The 18,228-nt window shown below is 40.9% G+C and overlaps 4 protein-coding genes across 4 annotated transcripts; all 4 read left to right on the top strand.

The window, feature by feature from the left end:
- Nucleotides 1–637: 637 nt before the first annotated feature.
- Nucleotides 638–2,349, top strand: LOC149299281 (pyrethroid hydrolase Ces2e-like). The gene is given in 4 exon segments (XM_089486319.1): nt 638–652; nt 762–897; nt 1,250–1,399; nt 2,141–2,349. Coding segments are annotated over 4 exon segments (510 nt in total).
- Nucleotides 2,350–3,270: 921 nt separating this feature from the next.
- LOC149299280 (fatty acyl-CoA hydrolase precursor, medium chain-like) lies at nt 3,271–9,139 on the top strand. Its single transcript, XM_089486386.1, has 13 exons — nt 3,271–3,331; nt 3,920–4,124; nt 4,511–4,649; nt 4,731–4,864; nt 5,514–5,667; nt 5,896–6,009; nt 6,256–6,351; nt 7,188–7,328; nt 7,595–7,672; nt 7,857–8,004; nt 8,480–8,629; nt 8,734–8,806; nt 8,953–9,139. Exons 1-13 carry the CDS (start codon nt 3,271–3,273, stop codon nt 9,137–9,139), a joined length of 1,680 nt encoding a protein of 559 aa, XP_089342512.1.
- A 1,936-nt stretch (nt 9,140–11,075) lies between these two features.
- Nucleotides 11,076–14,909, top strand: LOC149299279 (putative inactive carboxylesterase 4). Its single transcript, XM_089486318.1, has 8 exons — nt 11,076–11,136; nt 11,668–11,866; nt 12,006–12,162; nt 12,373–12,506; nt 12,979–13,141; nt 13,318–13,431; nt 14,673–14,750; nt 14,844–14,909. The coding sequence occupies exons 1-8, from the start codon at nt 11,076–11,078 to the stop codon at nt 14,907–14,909; spliced, it is 972 nt and encodes a 323-aa protein (XP_089342444.1).
- A 107-nt stretch (nt 14,910–15,016) lies between these two features.
- Nucleotides 15,017–16,986, top strand: LOC149299278 (carboxylesterase 5A-like). Its single transcript, XM_089486317.1, has 5 exons — nt 15,017–15,025; nt 15,200–15,350; nt 15,714–15,863; nt 16,493–16,553; nt 16,827–16,986. The coding sequence occupies exons 1-5, from the start codon at nt 15,017–15,019 to the stop codon at nt 16,984–16,986; spliced, it is 531 nt and encodes a 176-aa protein (XP_089342443.1).
- Nucleotides 16,987–18,228: the final 1,242 nt, after the last annotated feature.

Genomic DNA, 18,228 nt, shown 5'->3' with positions numbered 1-18,228 from the left:
TTTTACATAACCAAGAGAACAGCCTCCCAGCAGAGATGGTAGAGGCTAATACAGTGAGGGGATTTAAACATGCATGGGGTAGGCATACGGCTCCTGAATCTAAGACGAGACCAGCAAAATTATAGAAAATATTAACTACCGTTCCGTATTTAATTGCAGCTTTACAGCTTTAGATATATTTGACCTGGAAGTATGAGTTAAACATACTTCCAGGTCCAAAAGCCTGAGGCATACTCCGCTCGCTGTCACAAAACCTGTTTAAACTTTTTGGAACCACTAAGGAACTTCCACGCCACCTCCTGAGCTTCTGCACACATGGGGATGTGAAATGCCAATCATCATATAACACCCTGGGGGGTAAAGAGATTTTCGCCCTAGAAAGGAAACCAATACACAATGTCCCAATTGACGTGCTCTGTTAATCACCGTTACATTGAGACTATCATATGGTCTTTACATTGGGCCGAAGGTATTGTAGTTTCAGGTCTCCATGTCTCATCGCATAGCACAGGGGGATGTCTTCCGTTTTGTGCAGAACTAGGAGGTGTTTGAATGATTTGGAAATGCTGTGCGAATGAACTACAAGAAATGTTTTCCTTAGGGAAACAAGATGCAGGACCATCGTTGGCCACCAAATATGGAAGCCTCCTTGGTAAAACAGTCACAGTACATGGGACGGAGCGTAGAGTGCACACGTTTTTGGGTATCCCTTTCACGAAGCCCCCAGTTGGACAGGTAAGATTTCCCCCCCAATCCTGCAGGGTTTATCTCCCGATGAAGATGAAGAGAGTTTTGGTGACACCAGCGATCCATTAGAACTGCGAGACCGGTTCCTCGAAGTATGCAGAGACTTAACATTTGTTATCCCAGCTCTCAAGACTGCTAAGTATCACAGAGGTGCGTGTCATCGGCATGGTCTCTGGTCTTCTCTCACGGTCAACAGACACCTACGTGGAGAACACATAGAGTCGGCACATAGAACCTTTAACTCCTAAACGTACTTGTTACTTTGTTTCTAAGACAACATCCATTGTTACTTCTTCTCAAAGAATATCAAGATCTTTCGGAATAACCATGAAAGTTTGGCAAGGAACTGTAACAACTTAATAACGTCTCTATTGACTGCACTTGCATTTTCAACACTAATTTATTTTAGTCTAAGTTACAGATGACCTGAAAACACAGTTTCAGTCTATAGCACCAAGAAACCCTTTATACTGGTGGGATTGACCTTTCGGTTGTCTTATAGATTCTGATCTTCCGGTTTAATTTTACGAATTCTAGCACCGGCCTTCAACGACGAAAGACTTAAAGCCGCACTTTGTCAAAGCAGATCATGGAGATGAAGTTTTGTTTGTCTTCGGAGCCCCCTTCATAAACGATGATGCCCTTTTCGGAGGTAACTCACCTTGTCAGGGCAAGACTTCCATATTTTGTTTTTAGATTCCTCTTTAAGACTGACTAAATCTGTAATTACCTCTCTTAAAAGTCACAACAACAGATGAAGAAATTTCCCTCAGCAAAACCATGATGAAATATTGGGCAAATTTTTGCCCGGACTGGGTAAGAGACCGGTATTTTCCTCAACGTTTGTTTGAACAGATCTGAAGCTGATCTGGCAACATTTTGGCGAGAGGCGTGGATTTGTCCTTGCAAATTGTTTTGTCCTCGGGGTAAGGAAGAACGTGTATGTGATAATCACCCAGAGACGGCACGCCCAATTGTTTCGCCTTAGGTAATTTTACGGTAATTTCTATGTAATTATTTTTAATGCGAGTTGCATATTCTTAAAAGAGATTAGATCTGTTGAACCAGCGAGAGATTCAATATTTTCCTATTTAAAATTGGAAGTCATGAAGATTTGGTATTTTTTTTTTCTCATATAATATTCTTTTGAGGGACTTATTTGCTAATTTCTTTATTTGTTCATCAATGAAAGTCTGATTAATGTATATACAGGGCAAACACTGAATGCAGGTAACATCAGGCATGTTTCTCGGATTCAGTGTCTACTTTTTCTTGACTTGTGGACAGAATCATTTGTATGACCCTAATGGCCTGGGAATGCAGACCTTACGCCCAAAATCATATTAAATTTGGGCAATATGTCTGCAATTATGGCTAATTGACAATGGCATAGAAACCAGTATCACATTTTGCAGCAATCCCAATGGACCAGGTCTTATAGAATGGTCGGAATACGGCGACGATGAACATTACCTGCAAATCGGCCTGGAGCAGAAACCAGGCGAGAGACTAAAGGAAGACCGGGTGGAATTTTGGACCAAGACTATACCTGATAAAATTCAGAAGTTGAAGCAAGAAAAGGAAGATCATGTAGAGTTGTAGTTTGTCTTTCTAGATCAGATTTCCAAATGTGCTACCAACAAACTAAACACAACAAATAGATAAACCATAATGTGCCCGTGGGACTTTGACCATTAATTCATAAGGGATTCTTTGGCAAACCAAAAGGCCAACACCGGGGGTCTTCGCTGGCAAGGAGAGCTTGGTTGGACCTTCATTGCCGAAAACCACCACGGCAGTGACTGTAACCTGTATTTGTACAATGTTTCATTAATATTTAATACGTTTACATGTATTTCCATTTGTTTCTCTCTAATATGAGTCTGGGTATAGATGCCCCATCTGCCGTCTGTGGGGCACCAGCTCTGAGCAGCACCGTAGTAAGAGGACAGACAGATGTCTCCATACAGGGGAAGGAGCCGAGCTTTAAAAAGACACAATTCAGTGGCTAAATACATTGTATAAGGTAGCGCTAATGCAAGAACTCCCTCTGTAGTTTGAAGAATGATTTGGAGAAACAAAATAATAAAAGAGCGACCAGAAAACAAATTTTTTAACATTAATTCTGTGCTTTTTGTGTGTTGTTTTCTGTATCTGCTCATTGCGAGGACTTTGTACAGAAGCCAGATGGTTTAACCCCTGAACTGGTTTTGCCCGAGAAGCCGTTGCTCTGCCAAATTTTTTAGCAAGTTGCAAGTCATGCAGTCGCACCCATGAGAGGGTGGGCATTGGGATGGTGCCATGGCCTCAAAACTCCCCATATACATGTACAGCCTGTGGGCGTACGCGGCGTCTCAACAACCAATTACGAGCCGTAGTGCAAACGCTGATAAGTAAGGTTACATTGTAACTTTTTGGTTACCTGTCTGCATCAAGGTGCACGTCTCTCCAAGTATCTCCTGGGGCCGGTCAGTTCTCTGCTGGACTTACTGCATGGTTGGGTTTCCAGTTCATTAAAACTAAATGGGACTCCTGGGGCAAACCCTCCTCTTGTGCTGCCTGACTTTGGAAGCCTTTGCAACAGGTGAGATAAAGAACATTCCTACAGACCGTCAGAGCAACATAATATAGTTTATCACACAAAAGTCACCCACGCTTTTGCTAGGACTCCCAGCCTGTGAGGTGGCGCAGGAAGCATTAGAGGGTTCCGCCTGGTGGCCGTGGCCCTTATATTTGGGGTTAAGTAACTTGGCTGGAGCTTAATCATTAAGTGTTAGAATAAATCATCGAAATGTAGGGTGTGGAGCTTGTTTTTGGCTTATACGTTGAAACATGTCGGTGTCAGGCACTAAGGAAACTTACATTTCTAGTTTATTCACTGGTGAGCCCATGTAAGAAAAAAGCAAAGGATGTTTTTTTGGGGGGGGGACGCTTTGAGAACCACCGATAGATCAGCCACAGACCTCCGATCTCTACCCGGAGGAGTCACATATTCCTTTTATCCCCACTGAAAACGTTGAGGGATAGGAAATGGTACTTCAGAATTAAAAGAAGAAACAGTAACCCCATGTGGCTCTAATCATTTGGATTCCCAATAATCTGTCCCAGCTTTGCCTCCCAAACTGGGCACCCAGTGACAAACGTCACCCAAACACGTTTATATTGTTTTCAGGACACAAGGCTGCGCAACCGACGGTGACAACAAAGCATGGAAAACTGCGAGGGGAAACTGTGTCGGTAAAGGAGACAGACCGGAAAGTGGACACATTCCTTGGAATCCCATTTGCGAAGCCACCGGTTGGAGAATTGAGGTTTGAATCTCCCGAGCCACCAGAGCCTTGGAGCTCTGTCCGAGATGCCACTAAAGAACCAGCCATGTAAGTGTGTATGTCACAACCCACAAGGGTCTGTAATTAGGGAAGGGAGTTCATGGTGGAAGCCATGACTGCCGGATCCAAAGGCAGGCAAGGGCTAGATGGTACATGTGGTGTAGTTGGGTGGAGAAAGAGGCAGTGCAAGGACAGGTACCAGTTGGAAACGTGAAAGAAACAATCAAGTACACAACAGAAAGGTGAGCTAAACGTCATAACACTAATCCTGTCCAAAATGGAGACCAAGTAGACCCCTGGACCAATGCAGCAAGATGACCGGTGGCCACCCTAGTCTTGTAATTCTTGGCTTTTACATTGAAATGATAATATGTTGATTCTGTCAGCCTGTTGTTGGGTTTCACATATTTTCTGTTCTATACCACATCATCCAGGTGTATACAAAATGAAAAGATTTTGAAAGACCTACTGGAAAGGTTTGGGGTTAAGTTTGACCTGCCTTCTGTTTCAGAAGACTGCTTGTACCTAAATATTTTCACTCCACAAGGCAGAGAAATGAATTCAAAATTACCAGTAAGTGTCAGTATTAATACTTTCTACCTTTAAGAGTCTCAATTTATCCATGTAGTAAAATCTCTTTCCCGTTTCGTCCAGGTCATGGTTTTTATACACGGAGGAGGATTATCAATGGGGGGGGCGACCATGTCTAACGGAGCTGCTTTAAGTGCCTATGAGAACGTTGTGATTGTGTCAGTCCAATACCGTCTCGGAATCCCGGGATTCTTTAGGTGAATTTAGGCAAACTATACATGCTTGGTCCTTTAATGTTCTTTTGTAATTTATTCCATTTGAACCAGCGCAAAACACCAGTACCAAAGTACCGCTGATCACGTAGCTATAATTTATGCCAGTGATACACAGTGATCCAGAAAACAGAGATTTTAATTCAAGTAGAACCTTTGTGAACTCAGTAAGCTTCCTTGAAATTATCATTCTCGTTTCCTCTTTGGTGAATGCTTTGCACGAAGTTTCCACACCTCTTCAACCCTTATTAGTTTGGGTTGCGGTGCCGTTGCTGGTGTCTCCGCTTACGGTGGGCTTCTTACCAAGGGTTCAGTCAATATTCTTTAACTTCGCAATGTATTTAGACTTAGCAGACCCCACTTACCTGTCCCAGGTCTGCCTACCTGTAGCAGCACAGGATATTCCAGCATAAAGTCTAGATCCCCGCATCCTATCGAGTAACAACACTTTAACAGTAACACTGACGGTTATTATTGCCTAATCAAAGTTACAATGACCCTTGATCCACTTTGATCAAAAACATGTTTACGCAAGATAAGGCTTGGTACAGCGTTGCGTCCCAGGTAAAATCAGGGTTACAGAAATTGGAACCCAACTCTCCTCCAAACGCCATTTTTCTTTGATGTGTCTCAGTAACGGAGATGACCAAGCACGTGGCAACTTTGGCTTTTTGGATCAAGTGGCAGCTCTCAAGTGGATCCAGGAGAATATCGAAGATTTCGGAGGTGACCCTGAGTCTGTCACCATTTTCGGAGAGTCGGCGGGTGGTGTGAGTGTTGCTGCTCTGGTAAGTTTCCATGACCAGTTACAGCTACAGATACATGTCCATGTACTCCGCATGTCCATTGTTTCATATCCAGCTTTCCATTACCTTTAGAGGTGGGTCAGCCTGTCCAAAGGGGATACTCGCCGGCGCTGTACAAAGTTAGCGCGTGTAGCACATCAGTCTGCCTTGATTTTTATTAACACATCTAAAAATCCCCTATTCTTTTTTTTCTCGTTGTGGTTCTTGCAGGTTTTATCTCCTTTATCCAAAGGTTTATTCCACAGAGCCATAGCTGAGAGTGGAGTCGCATTAATTCCGGGGCTGTTCGCCACTAAATCTGAACATTTACTTCCAATCCGAAATGTAAGTCTCCATCTTTCTGTTCTGGTTTCTAACAAACCTTAGTGCACGGACAATTTCACCTCGACATGCCAAACCTAACACGCACAGGGGCCCCGCTGTGCCATGTAGTAGCGCCTTATCAAGGAGCAATTGTTCCACCTACTACTACTGTCCAAGATACATAAAAAGTCTACAGTTCCATTATTTATCATTAATTTACACATATCTGTTTGAGTGACATCATACGTAAACATTTTTGGTTTACAGCTTGTTGCCAATATATCTGGTTGTGATCTTGGAACTTTGGTGAAATGTTTGAAGAGGAAAACAGAAGATGAACTCATTTTGATTGCCGAATTATTGGTACGTAGGCAACTGCTGAGTTTGAGGTTTTGTGATAACCACTGTTTAAAATTCTTTATCGTCAACAAAATGTAAACAACGTAAACAAAAGGCTCTCCTGTGGCTAAAAAAATCCCAGTTGGCTGAGATCTTTAATCCAAGCCTTGTAAAATAACCACAGGCTGAGGAAATAGCTCTGAAATAATTGTGACAAAAGATGGCACTTTTATTGAATGCAAACGCTAATGATGGGATTGTGAAACAGTGATTGGGAAACGATGTCTGTTTGATACAGATGGAAAAAGACCAAAACGTCCATGTACCCAAAAGTACAAAGAAGGCATAGAACTTCCAGTTTCACTTCTAGACCTCCATGGATAGTGACCCCAAAACATCTCCGCAGGACGACACACCTCAAAGTTAAATCTCAATAGATTAAAATGCCCATGTGTTCCGGTAGTGATCCTAAAACTGGACGAACTCTGGCTACTAAAACAGAAGAAGCCCCTGGAGTGCCGTCCAACGCCATTTAGAAATATTAGCTGCTCTTCCCCATATATGTTCCATGATAGAGACTTCTGGCTGTTTCTGGGTTGTCATCCAACTAGATTAGCCTGAACTATGGCTCCTTTAATTGATCCCAGGATTGAAAAACGTGTATCCGATAACTATGGAATAACATAATTTAATGGCGTCTGTTTATCGTTCTAGATGGTGAGTCTCCATATGGCAAAAGTTGGCCAACCCCAACTTCAAAATTAGCTTTTGAGGCTTTGTCTAATATATAAACCAATGTATTCAATAGAAAGCCCTGAACGTGAGAAACTAACATGGACAATTTCTTTATCTCTGACCAGGTGACAGCGGCCCTGCCTGCCTGTGTGGACGGAGTATTTATCCCCAAACCGCCCGAGGAGATTTTGGCCAACAAAGAGGGTAACAACGTTCCCTTCATGATTGGCAACAATGATCACGAGTTCAGCTGGATAATTCCAGGGGTAAGAATTATAAAACATTATTTATAAACTGGAAAAAAAAAACACAGAAAAATATTTTTCTTTTAAAAAAAATAGATTATTTCCCCTTATTGTTTTTTTTTTGGAACTCTAATGCCTCAGGTTTTTCCGTCCTATGGCTGATCCTTCTAAAAAATGTTTATCTTTAAAGGCTTTATATAAAACACTAAACCAACGTTGAATGAAAACCAAAAGCAAATGGAACGTCTGGGTATTTTAATGCCTTATTATTGTGTTTTTGCGACCAGGCCATGAACATCAGCGGACTGACAGAAGGAATAGATAAGGAGACGGTCCTTGCACTCCTGAAAACCTTTCCAGTTAAGGTAAGCGCTTCGTCTGTAGCCGGCGTCCATTAAATCCTTTTTAGGACCATACCATGTAAAATATAAGTCATTGTATTATTATAGATCATCAGAATGGAAGCATTTAAATAAAATAATCCGTAAAAGTATAATTCAGTAATAGATAAAACCCTGTAATTAAAGTTTTTATCGCCAACTTTTGCAGGATTTCAGCAACAAATCCATTCCGTTGGTGATGGAGGAATACTTCGGTGATACCAACGATCCTCTGGAAATCCGAGATCGGTTTCTCGATCTGTTAGCGGATATAGTGTTCGTTATGCCAGCGCTCAGGACTGCCAAGTATCACCGAGGTGGGTAGGAAAATGATTCCTCCTTGGATTCGAGGGATATGAGTGATTGGATGGGGGGTGCGTGCCTCAAGCCGAAAAACTTACCCATTTACATCATTCCTACAAAAGAGATATTTGATTAAATACACAGATTCTGGATGAGTTTGAGAACCCATTTCTTTTAACCTCCACTTCGACGGTTGCCTACCATGTTCTTTTGAAAAGTCGCACTCTCCCATGATGACTTCCAATTATGTTCTCTCCTTCTATTTCTTCTTCAAATAAACCTTCAGCTTTATTACAATATTACAATATTAAAAATTTTACAAACATTCCAAGAGCAGAAGAACAGTTAGAAGGTGGAATTGTATCAAACAGTAAATTACAAATAGATACATAGACTATGCTTCGTAATGGTAGCTTCCCGTATAGTTCCTATCATTGTTTTGTGCTTTTGAGGACATCCAGCTCATTGTCTTGGCCTCTCGCCCAATAGATTCCGGATTCCCTGTTTACTTTTACGAATTCCAGCACCGAGCGTCAAAGTTTAAAGATTCCAGACCAGAGTTTGTGAAGGCAGACCACGGGGACGAGCTCTTCTTTGTCCTTGGGGGCCCATTCCTGAGTGGAAATGTCTTGTTTAAAGGTGACTTGTGTGTCAACTCAACCCAGATTTGAGGTTTTTTTTTTTTTGTTTTTTTTTTTATTCTCTTAACTTCTCTTAACTTTAAAATATTTCTCATTTAAAAGGTAGCGCAACAGAAGAAGAAAAAAGACTTAGTAAACATATGATGAAATACTGGGCCAACTTCGCTCGGAATGGGTAAGATATCAACATTTACAATATAGCCCTGTAAATAAAGACAAATGAAATATATTTGTTGAAGGGATTTAGCGAATGCCCCCCAACTTTCTCGAGAGGAGCGGAACGTTCACAGATAAACCTGCTTCTGATCTTATCATCTGCAGAGACCCCAACGGCCCGGATCTGGCATATTGGCCAAAGTATGAAGAAGATGAAGCTTATCTGGAAATTCAATTAAAACCAAAGTCATCCAGGAAGCTGAGAGAGAAGAAGTTTATATTCTGGACCAAGACTCTCCGTGAGAAAATCCAAAAGATCTCAGAAGAGGAAGACGATCACATGGAACTGTAGATCGTCTGGATTAGAGCAATGAGAATTCGTGTAACCCAGAAAAGGAATCGTAACGCTTGAGTCAGCAGAAGGGTTTTTCGGTTATATTTCTCATGACAGGTGGTCAGACTAACTGATCATCTACACATAAAGGTTTAGTTTACTTCACCATTTTAACAAGAAGATTGTAATACTGATTCAGTCCAGACTGGGACATAAAATAGGTTCTGGCCCTTTAAGGCCAGCAGCCCACTGGTGAGAGCCATGCAGTGCCTATGAATAGCGGGTGTGAAGAAGGATTTTCCTAAATAACGCCTCGTTTTTGGGGCTCTTGTTGTAAAGCACCTTTAAGTTTTTTCAAGGGTCTCACCTGTAAAAGACAAGCTGCGCCGGGTCTACACAACCCTAGTCCTCAAAAACTGCAAGCAGGCTTTTTTTCTGGATATTCCATCTTAGACAAAGATATATAAATTAAAAATGTCATGAAACTAAATGTTTTCAGGCAGAGCTACACAGAAGTTGGGTTTGCAGCCCTCGAGGACTAGCGTTGGACAGACCCAATACCAGAAAAGTATGAATTTTGCAGGGTGGACAATGGGCCACCAACCTGTCCTCATTTGCTTCCAGATTAAAATCATTGCTTATGGCAACACTTACCCAAGACCAGAATTTGTTGATATTCTCTTCCTTAATGATGGTCCATAGAATAGCGTTAGAATATACCCTGACCAGATCTTTTCATCTCCTCCTCCATCATCCATTTTTCAAGAAGTAATGTACCGTTATACTCCTCTCTGATTTCACACGTGTCACTGTAAACATTGAATAAAATACGATTTACACCAAAGGTTATATATTTCTTCATAGGATGGAACACAAATCTAGAATCATTATATTAATGAAACAAATTTCTGAAGATTCTAAAAGCACAAAGTTAAAGTCCGCGTAGATTGCAAAATCTGGTTAAAATTTGAAATCCATTAAGATCCGGAATAAACTCTGTGAAAAGAAACTCATCAATCAAATGGTCTCCATAACATTATTTAGGAATATTTATATTCTTGGAAGATTTTATGACATTTAAACAGAGCCCAACCAGTACTAAAAGAAAACAATTATTATCGATCTATTAGTGCTGTGTATCTGTAAAGTTTTCTACAATAACTGTATTGTTTCATTAGTTATATGCCGGGGGTATCAATATTTTCCAACAGCCAATCAAGTGACAGAAAACAGCTGATTGATAGAAGGTTTATAAAGAGTTGTCCAAGTCTTCTTCTTGTGCCGTCTGATATTTTGTAACAGCTGTAGAACACGCAGCTAAATACCTAAAGATCCCTCGCCATGAAGGTAAAGACAAAGCCAATGGACACTAAACCAGCCCATGGACCCAGAGTAGGTGCAAATTATAACATCAGCACTTTTGGATTTCAACAGCTGGTGGTTCCGCCATTCCATGGGCGATGGTGGAGTTTATTGAGGACACTGGTGATGTTCTCAAACTTAAAATTCACTTTTATTTACACAAAGACAAATTATTTATTATTCCAGCTCTCAAGACTGCCAAGTATCACCAAGGTACGTAATTAAATTATTCTTTCAGGGATCACAAACAAGACCGGTATTCCAGTAATGGCTTGAGGACAAATGCCACCAAGACAAAACCGGCTTAACTTTATTTTGTGCCAACAAAAGAAAGATTTCAATATATATATATATATATATATATATATATATATATATATATATGTCTGAGTTAAGAATATAACTATTTGATTGGTAAAACAGTGGGTGTATCAAACGGCAACAGCCAATTAGAAACACACAAATCGGCTGATAGAATGTTCATAAAGAGTCGTCCTCTGTTAGCGATGTTCTATTTCTGATTCGATCTACAGAGCTCAGAAAGCTTCTCTCCATGCGGGAATCATTGTACCTGATGAAGAAGTTGTTCAGAATGGGATTTCTGATCCAAGCCATCTTCTTGTGCTGTCTGACAATGGAATCCTTTGTAACAGGTGAGGAGCTACTTATACCTAAAGAGCGAAATGCTTTATCTTCAAGGAAATTCCTCTAAGTACAAAGCTAAAAATAAAAGATAAAAAATAAAGGCGGTGAACTTATTGCATGTCAAGAGGAGTCTGTAGGAAATGTTAATAGGTTGGGGGTAACCACCCTAATTAGTTGCAAACCTATGTAAAAAAACTGATCATTTTTGTTTATTTTTTTTAGATACAGTCTATATACAAAGGAGTCAAGTTAAAAGATTTTAATTAATCTGCACAGTGGAAAATCACAAAAATTAAGTTTTTCTCATAGGTTTAGATCACGCACTAAGGTGGATGATTCAGCTTAGCTCATGGAATAGAAAAAGAGTCATTTTGGATTAAAAAAAATTTCTTAAGGAATGTAGAGATAGGTCTGGGTTGCCACCCAATGTGCCCCTGTTCCTTAACTTTAAGCATTCCTGATGAAAGCCTGTTCATAATTTCATTTTTGGGTGCAACTTCATTAAAGATTAAAGTAAAAAAACGTGTTTTTAGGGCAAGAGGATGCGCAACCCACCGTTACGACAAAATACGGAAAACTCCTAGGCAAAAGCGTATCGGTAAAAGAGACAACTCAGAAAGTGACTGCTTTTCTCAGCGTCCCCTTTGCGAAGCCACCGGTTGGAGACTTAAGGTTTGCACCTCCCCAGCCCCCAGAAGCTTGGAGTAATGTCCGAGATGCCACCAAAGCACCACCCATGTGAGTATGTATCACGGCTCAACGCCATCTCTAGCGTGGTGAAGTTACTAAGCCCGGTTCTCCATGGACTCTGTCTTTTTTTTCCTGGCTGTTCTCCAACGCTTTCTCACATTTCCTTGACTATTTCTTTTTTGTCCAGGTGCATACAAAACAAACACTGGATGGAAATGATGTCGGCTTTGTTCCCGGTTAAGATCGAGTTACCCCGGATTTCGGAGGACTGCTTGTATCTAAATATTTACACTCCAGCAAAGCGGACCGGACAGTCGACTTCACTGGAGGATTCCAAACTACCGGCGAGTTCTGATAACTTAATAATGCTAGATTCTAAAATGTTCAGTAGTTAGCGTTCAGAACGGACAAGTGAATGCCGCCCATGTAAAGAAACACATAGTAACGATAATATTTTATTGCAGTGTTACCCTGTTTTGATCAGAGGATAGACACAAGTCCAAAGGTATGCTGCACTATATGTCCTGAGATTAAAATGTCCTTATTCTGTCCAGGTCATGGTGTCCATACATGGTGGAGTTTTATTATTTGGAGGAACCCCCTTTTCTCCTGGATCTGCTTTATCTGCCTTTGGAAATGTAGTGGTGGTATCAATCCAGTACCGACTCGGAATCCTGGGTTTTTTAAGGTGAATCCAGATATATTCAATAAACTATGACTGCACTTCAATGTTCTTATACTTGAACCAATAGAAAACACAATTAGGGAGCCAGAAGGGGTACTTTCCAATGGGTTGGTGATCTCTTTGAAGGTCCGATCACCCCATGATACCCGCAATGTGCATTGAGACAGACAGTAGAGAATCCGACTGATATGGAACCCAGATGCAGTTCTTAATTGACACATAACTCACTTTTTTTTAACATATTTGTTTTTTAATGAGGGTTCCATAGTACATGCTTTACAGTTACTTCCAATATCTTTCTAAATCTTCTATTGGTTTGCGGGCAGTTAGTGTAACTAGTCACAATTGTGGAGCGTGCGGGTGCTTGTCAGCGCCTAATCAGTTGGCTTCAGCTGGTCATTGTATCACTGACTCTTTACCTGTCACCATCTGATACCATCTGTTTTAAGCTCCATTTCTATTTGCTTTGTGTCAGGGTTGAAAATGACGGGGATACGCAAATACCCGGCAACTTGGGGTTCTTAGATCAATTAGAAGCTCTAAAGTGGGTCAAGGAGAACATTGCAAATTTTGGAGGTGACCCCCAGTCGGTCACCATATTCGGGGAATCGGCAGGCGGTGTGAGCGTGGCTGCCCATGTAAGTGTCCTTTGGCCCTTTCTGTGTCCTGTTATTGACTGTATTTTTGTACGTGTTTTGGTGGAAGCCAGCCATTGTTGTGAAGCTCCTAGATGCTTTGCACCTCATTGAACACTGTGTACCTTGCATTTAGTTAAGTCCTCATTAATTCTTACTCCGTTTGGTGATACTTGCAGGTATTATCTCCTTTATCCAAAGGTTTGTTCCACAAAGCCATAGCGGAGAGTGGCGTAGCTCTAATTCCCCATCTGGTTGCCACGACACCTGAACAAGAAGCCAATTCCCGCAAGGTAAGCATCCTTCTTATGGTTCCTACAGAGAACAACGTTGCAATTTCTTTCTTGCTATAGTTCCAGATGCATTATTCCACAAGAGAATGATAGAATAATCTGGATAATATAGTATAACAAGATATGACTGTTTAAAGCTTTCGCTCCTGGTGGTGGATTTCATAGTTTCACTGCTCTCACTGTAACATGCTCCGGTAACATCCTTACCTCCAACAATATGTAGAAAAATACACTGTAGATCTCTTTGAGAGCTTCTAGTTGATCAACAAAATCTGGATCCCTCGTTAGACTTCTCTATTCCAAGCCAAATGAAACCCTTGAGAATAAATAAAGTTTTGGAATCCGGTGCTCAAAACTCTAGACATTCTACAACTATACATTAAAAGAGCACCGTGTTCCACAGCACAAGTTACAGATATATTTAAGTAAAGAACGTCGTTAACATATAGTTACTTTTCAGATAGTTGCCAACGTGTCTGGCTGCGCACTCGAAACACTGGCCACCTGTCTGAAGGAAAAATCAGAGGCTGAACTTATTTCAATGACGGCAGTCTTGGTACGTCCGACAATGACTGGTTACTTAATAGCTATAATTTATGTAAAAGGTGGGAGCGTTTACTCTCGATAACATAAATCACACCCTGTAATTATAATGCTAAACGGGGTGTGCCGAAGGTGGCGCATTGGGGCCACCGAGTTCAGAGCGCCAATGGCATCTGCGGGCAAAGGCTGGCATCCACAACCCTGAAAAATAAATACATATAACTGAACTAGATGTGGAAGGGATTAACGGATTCTAGTGAAACGAAAGAAAAATCTTGAAAAATGTAATATTTTTTAATTTGTTTTTATTGATGTAAAACACTTATTTTGTTTTTTACCGTTTCCCGAATTGTTTTTATGCCGACGCAGCCAAGTCTGTCCATATCTGCTACGGTGGACGGAGTTTTTCTTCTTAAAACCCCCGAAGAGTTGTTGGCCAATAAAGAAATCAATGATGTTCCATTCTTACTGGGCAACAATCAACAAGAATTTAGCTGGTTACTTCCAATGGTGAGAAACTATTTTTGACCATTTTTTTTTTAACCTGCAAAAACCCTTTTCAACACATTTCACGGATTTGAACGTGAAGATACACACTACCAAGATTTGGCACTTTTATGCAAGCTATGACATCAAAATGCTAAAATAACTGATCTTATTGTCTTATAATAAATGTAAAACTTTTGTTTTGTGACCAGCTCTTTGCCATTCCTGATCTAAGTAACGGAATAGACAAAGGAACAGCCCAGGCGTTGCTAAAATCGTTGCTGCCCAAGGTAATCCATTGTTTTTTATCCAAACATTTTAAACAAGACATAACGTAGTTACTTCTCGACCTAATTAGCCTTAAAAATCCTTTGCTCAAGCAGCCCACAAAATGTAACGGCGTAACCCGATTTGGTGACCGGTGTCGGAACGAGACAGAGAAGGATTAAAGAAAATGCTAACGGGCTTACGGTGTTAAGAATTATTTTATCTACAGCTGAATAGTGAGATGTTCCACGTTTCCAGGTTTTGAGTATATTTTAGGTCCACGATAAACATGGCGCAGGTAAAATGGACATTTTGGCCCCAAGAGAATGGAGTTTACCTTTTGGTTTAACGTTCTTCCCATAAACCCAAACTTGTTGCAAATGTAGGATATGTTCCGAGGCGCATGCACATACGTCGCAGTCATACCACACACGGATTGGTTCTCATCTATGTTAAACTGCTTACCTCGCAGACTTTTCCTGAAGCTGCCCTTCCTATTGTGATGGCGGAGTACTTTCCTGATGTAGATTCTGACCTTCTGGAAATCCGTGACCAGTTCCTGGATCTGAACGGGGACGTGTTATTTGTTGTTCCAGGACTCAAGACTGCGAATTACCACCGAGGTAACTTTATCGTGGGTTTAATCGCTTAGACTGGAGCTAGATCTCCGGCTATATGAAAAATGTATGTTTTAGGGCAACAAAAGTCAATGTTCAAACCTGGGAACTTGTGGGCCCCGGTTATCCGGAGACTACCGTTCCCCAGCGCAGCACTGATGGCAGTAGGCATTCCGGCCGATACGGGGGCTGTCCTGCTCACATCAGTGGGCGTTCCCATGGATACCAATGGGCGTTCCCTGAGGAAATTCCCAAGTATGCTAATGTTTATAGGTGCACATGGCACTGATGATGCAGAGCCTCAGCCTTTAAGGGAAAACCAGATAAGATTTTTTTAAACAGATCCTCCATGTTTTTTTTTTCTAACAGATGCTGGATCCTGCACTTACTTTTATGAATTCCGCCATCGACCTTCATTATTCAAAGATATAAAGCCGCCGTATGTCAAAGCTGAGCACGCGGACGAACTCCCCTTTGTCTTCGGGGGTCCTTTCTTGAACGACAGTTCCTTCTTCACAAGTACGTTACCGTATCTGCTCTAATCCGTGTTATTTAAGAGGATCTATCATGAATCATCAACCAAGTTTACTGACCACAGTAGTGTTAGATAAATGAAGACTGTTACTTTTCATTAACGGCAACGAGGTGCTTTGGTGTGTCTGTAAGAAAGTACAGGGATGGGATTGTTTTATGTTTGAACTTTGAAGGGTCCTTATTGCTTTATTGTGTCTGACAGAAGTCCCAGCTGTAGCTGTCCAAAGTTCTCCTCCACTTGGACAACCTCATGCCTACTTTGTCTTCTGGTGGGCCACTGTTAGCAGCCCTGCGGAGGGGAAAGAGAGAGGGTAATACCTTTGTATTATCTCAATAAAAGCTGAGCACAGTGCATACGAAATGCGAGCCCCTCTCCCCTTCGTAGGGTTGCGGGCACTCTCTTGTAGGAACACAAAGTAGCCATGGCATTGTCCAAGCGCAGAAGAAGACCTTAGATGGGCTACAATGAAGAAGCTGTAATTCTATCAGAAACATTGCCTCACTTGGGAGGAAATAGAAATGTGATAATAAATGTATATAAGTATAGTTTAAGTTTTTTTCTTTTAACCTCTGAACTAGTATTTGATATTTTCTTTTAAAAGTGACTGCGACAGATGAAGAAAAAAGCCTAAGTAGAACAATGATGACATATTGGGCTAACTTTGCTCGAAAAGGGTAAGACAGAAGACTATGATAGCCTCCTGATACATTACTGTATTATAGTCAATGGTGCTGATATCCCCACGGCAGGCTTATCTAATGAGGAAAGCTTCCAACCCCTGTGTCGTTTGATAGAGTGGGTGAACATGTTTGAGATAATTATTTCTGAAAATTATTTGTGAGCAGTTTCCCTTTTTTAACAATATTCGTTGGACTAAGCCCATCCTAAAATATATCGGGGAAGACTTAAAATAGATAGTCACTGATCAGCTTGTCCTTCTTCTACAGAGACCCCAATGGACAAGGACTGGAACTATGGCCAAGGTTTAGCCAAGACAAAGATTATATACGGATCGACTTAAAGCAAGAATCATCTACAAACTATAAAGAGGACAAATACTTCTTCTGGATCGAGACCCTTCCCAAGATACTAGTAGCTGGAAAATAAACGAATCACCAATAAAGTTGTTGTTTTGGAACAGTTACAAAAACCATACATTTGATAATAGCTTAGAGTTTCAGCTTAGAACCTGCTTACAGCAGGACTAAAAAAAAAAAAAAAGTGAACCTTTTGTACGGCTGGGTTTGCTTTGTTCTTTTTATTCCTGCATAATTAAATATCTGTAAAACTCAATAAAAAGAGGCTTAGCAAAAGCTTTTCGTATTTGGTGACAAACGTTTCAGATTGAGTTTCTGATTTATGAGTCTATATGTTTGTATGCATGTGAGCATGCATGTCTATGTATTAGTGTGTATGGACATGGATGTCTATCTATAAGTGTGTGTGTGTGTTCATGCATGTCTATGTATTAGTGTGTGTGGGCATGAATGTCTATGTATAAGTGTATGTGAGCATGGATGTCTATGTATTAGCATGTGTCATCATGCAGACAAGCTGTTTAGGGGCAGAGATGGCAAAAATTAGCTCTTTGCTGGCACTCACAAGCTGGAGCAAAGATGGCACAGGCAGGCTGTTTGTGGACACTGATAAGCTACTTCAGGCAAATGAGGCACTCACAAACTTTTTGGGGCAAATGAGGCACTCACAAACTGTTTGCAGGCAACGGTGGCATTGTGGGACATGTTACATGGTGAAGTTGGGGGGCCCTGGGGCAATTTTTAAATTTACTAGTAATGACCTTGTTGCTACAACATTTCAGGTTATATGTCGCTAAACTACAGGAATAAGGAGATTGATGTTCGACGCCTTAAAGAGATCTAGAATTCAAGAAGAAAACTCTAGAAAAGCTTGAGCTACATCTTTTTTTTCTTCTGGAAAGCGATATGGAGAACTAAAGCTAATCTAGAATTTCGGTTCTGTGACGTACAACTAACCAGATAAATTAACCCTGGGGTTTCATAGTGTTGGACCTTAAATCCTAAATACCGGCAAGAAGTGGATCAAGTATTAAACAATTTAGAAAAAGGGCCAATGACCATTTCAATGAGGTGTGGAGAATCTTAAGCAATGATTCGTGTTACATTTGTTATGTTTTGAAGTCTCTTGACTTTAGGGTTAAAGATGACGTCTACTAGATAAACCCAAAGAAACTGAAACACTCTGATAAACAGAATCTGCAATCGAACAGTAACCATGTCATTTATACAGTCCAGGTATCCCCTTAAATAAAAAGAAGAGAAAACATTGTGCTCTCACTTTAATGTGGAGTGGAAATGAGCTTACCGTTCT

This window comes from Sceloporus occidentalis, unplaced genomic scaffold (genome assembly GCF_023333645.1).
Source record: "Sceloporus occidentalis isolate IW3139 unplaced genomic scaffold, rSceOcc1.0.p SCAF_29, whole genome shotgun sequence".
Classification (NCBI taxonomy): domain Eukaryota; kingdom Metazoa; phylum Chordata; class Lepidosauria; order Squamata; family Phrynosomatidae; genus Sceloporus; species Sceloporus occidentalis.
The sequence above is the reverse complement of the archived record's forward strand: the minus strand, read 5'-3'. Positions and strand labels throughout refer to the sequence as shown.

Coding starts and splice junctions, on each gene's coding strand:
- LOC149299278 (XM_089486317.1), top strand. Junction 15,351..15,713: donor GACTGCGAATTACCACCGAG/GTAACTTTATCG, acceptor TTTTTCTAACAG/ATGCTGGATCCTGCACTTAC. Junction 15,864..16,492: donor CGACAGTTCCTTCTTCACAA/GTACGTTACCGT, acceptor TGACTGCGACAG/ATGAAGAAAAAAGCCTAAGT.
- LOC149299279 (XM_089486318.1), top strand. CDS start 11,076: ATGGGATTTCTGATCCAAGCCATCTTCTTGTGCTGTCTGACAATGGAA. Junction 11,137..11,667: donor AATGGAATCCTTTGTAACAG/GTGAGGAGCTAC, acceptor TTTTAGGGCAAG/AGGATGCGCAACCCACCGTT. Junction 11,867..12,005: donor GCCACCAAAGCACCACCCAT/GTGAGTATGTAT, acceptor TTTTTTGTCCAG/GTGCATACAAAACAAACACT.
- LOC149299280 (XM_089486386.1), top strand. CDS start 3,271: ATGGGACTCCTGGGGCAAACCCTCCTCTTGTGCTGCCTGACTTTGGAA. Junction 4,125..4,510: donor GCCACTAAAGAACCAGCCAT/GTAAGTGTGTAT, acceptor CACATCATCCAG/GTGTATACAAAATGAAAAGA. Junction 4,650..4,730: donor AAATGAATTCAAAATTACCA/GTAAGTGTCAGT, acceptor CGTTTCGTCCAG/GTCATGGTTTTTATACACGG.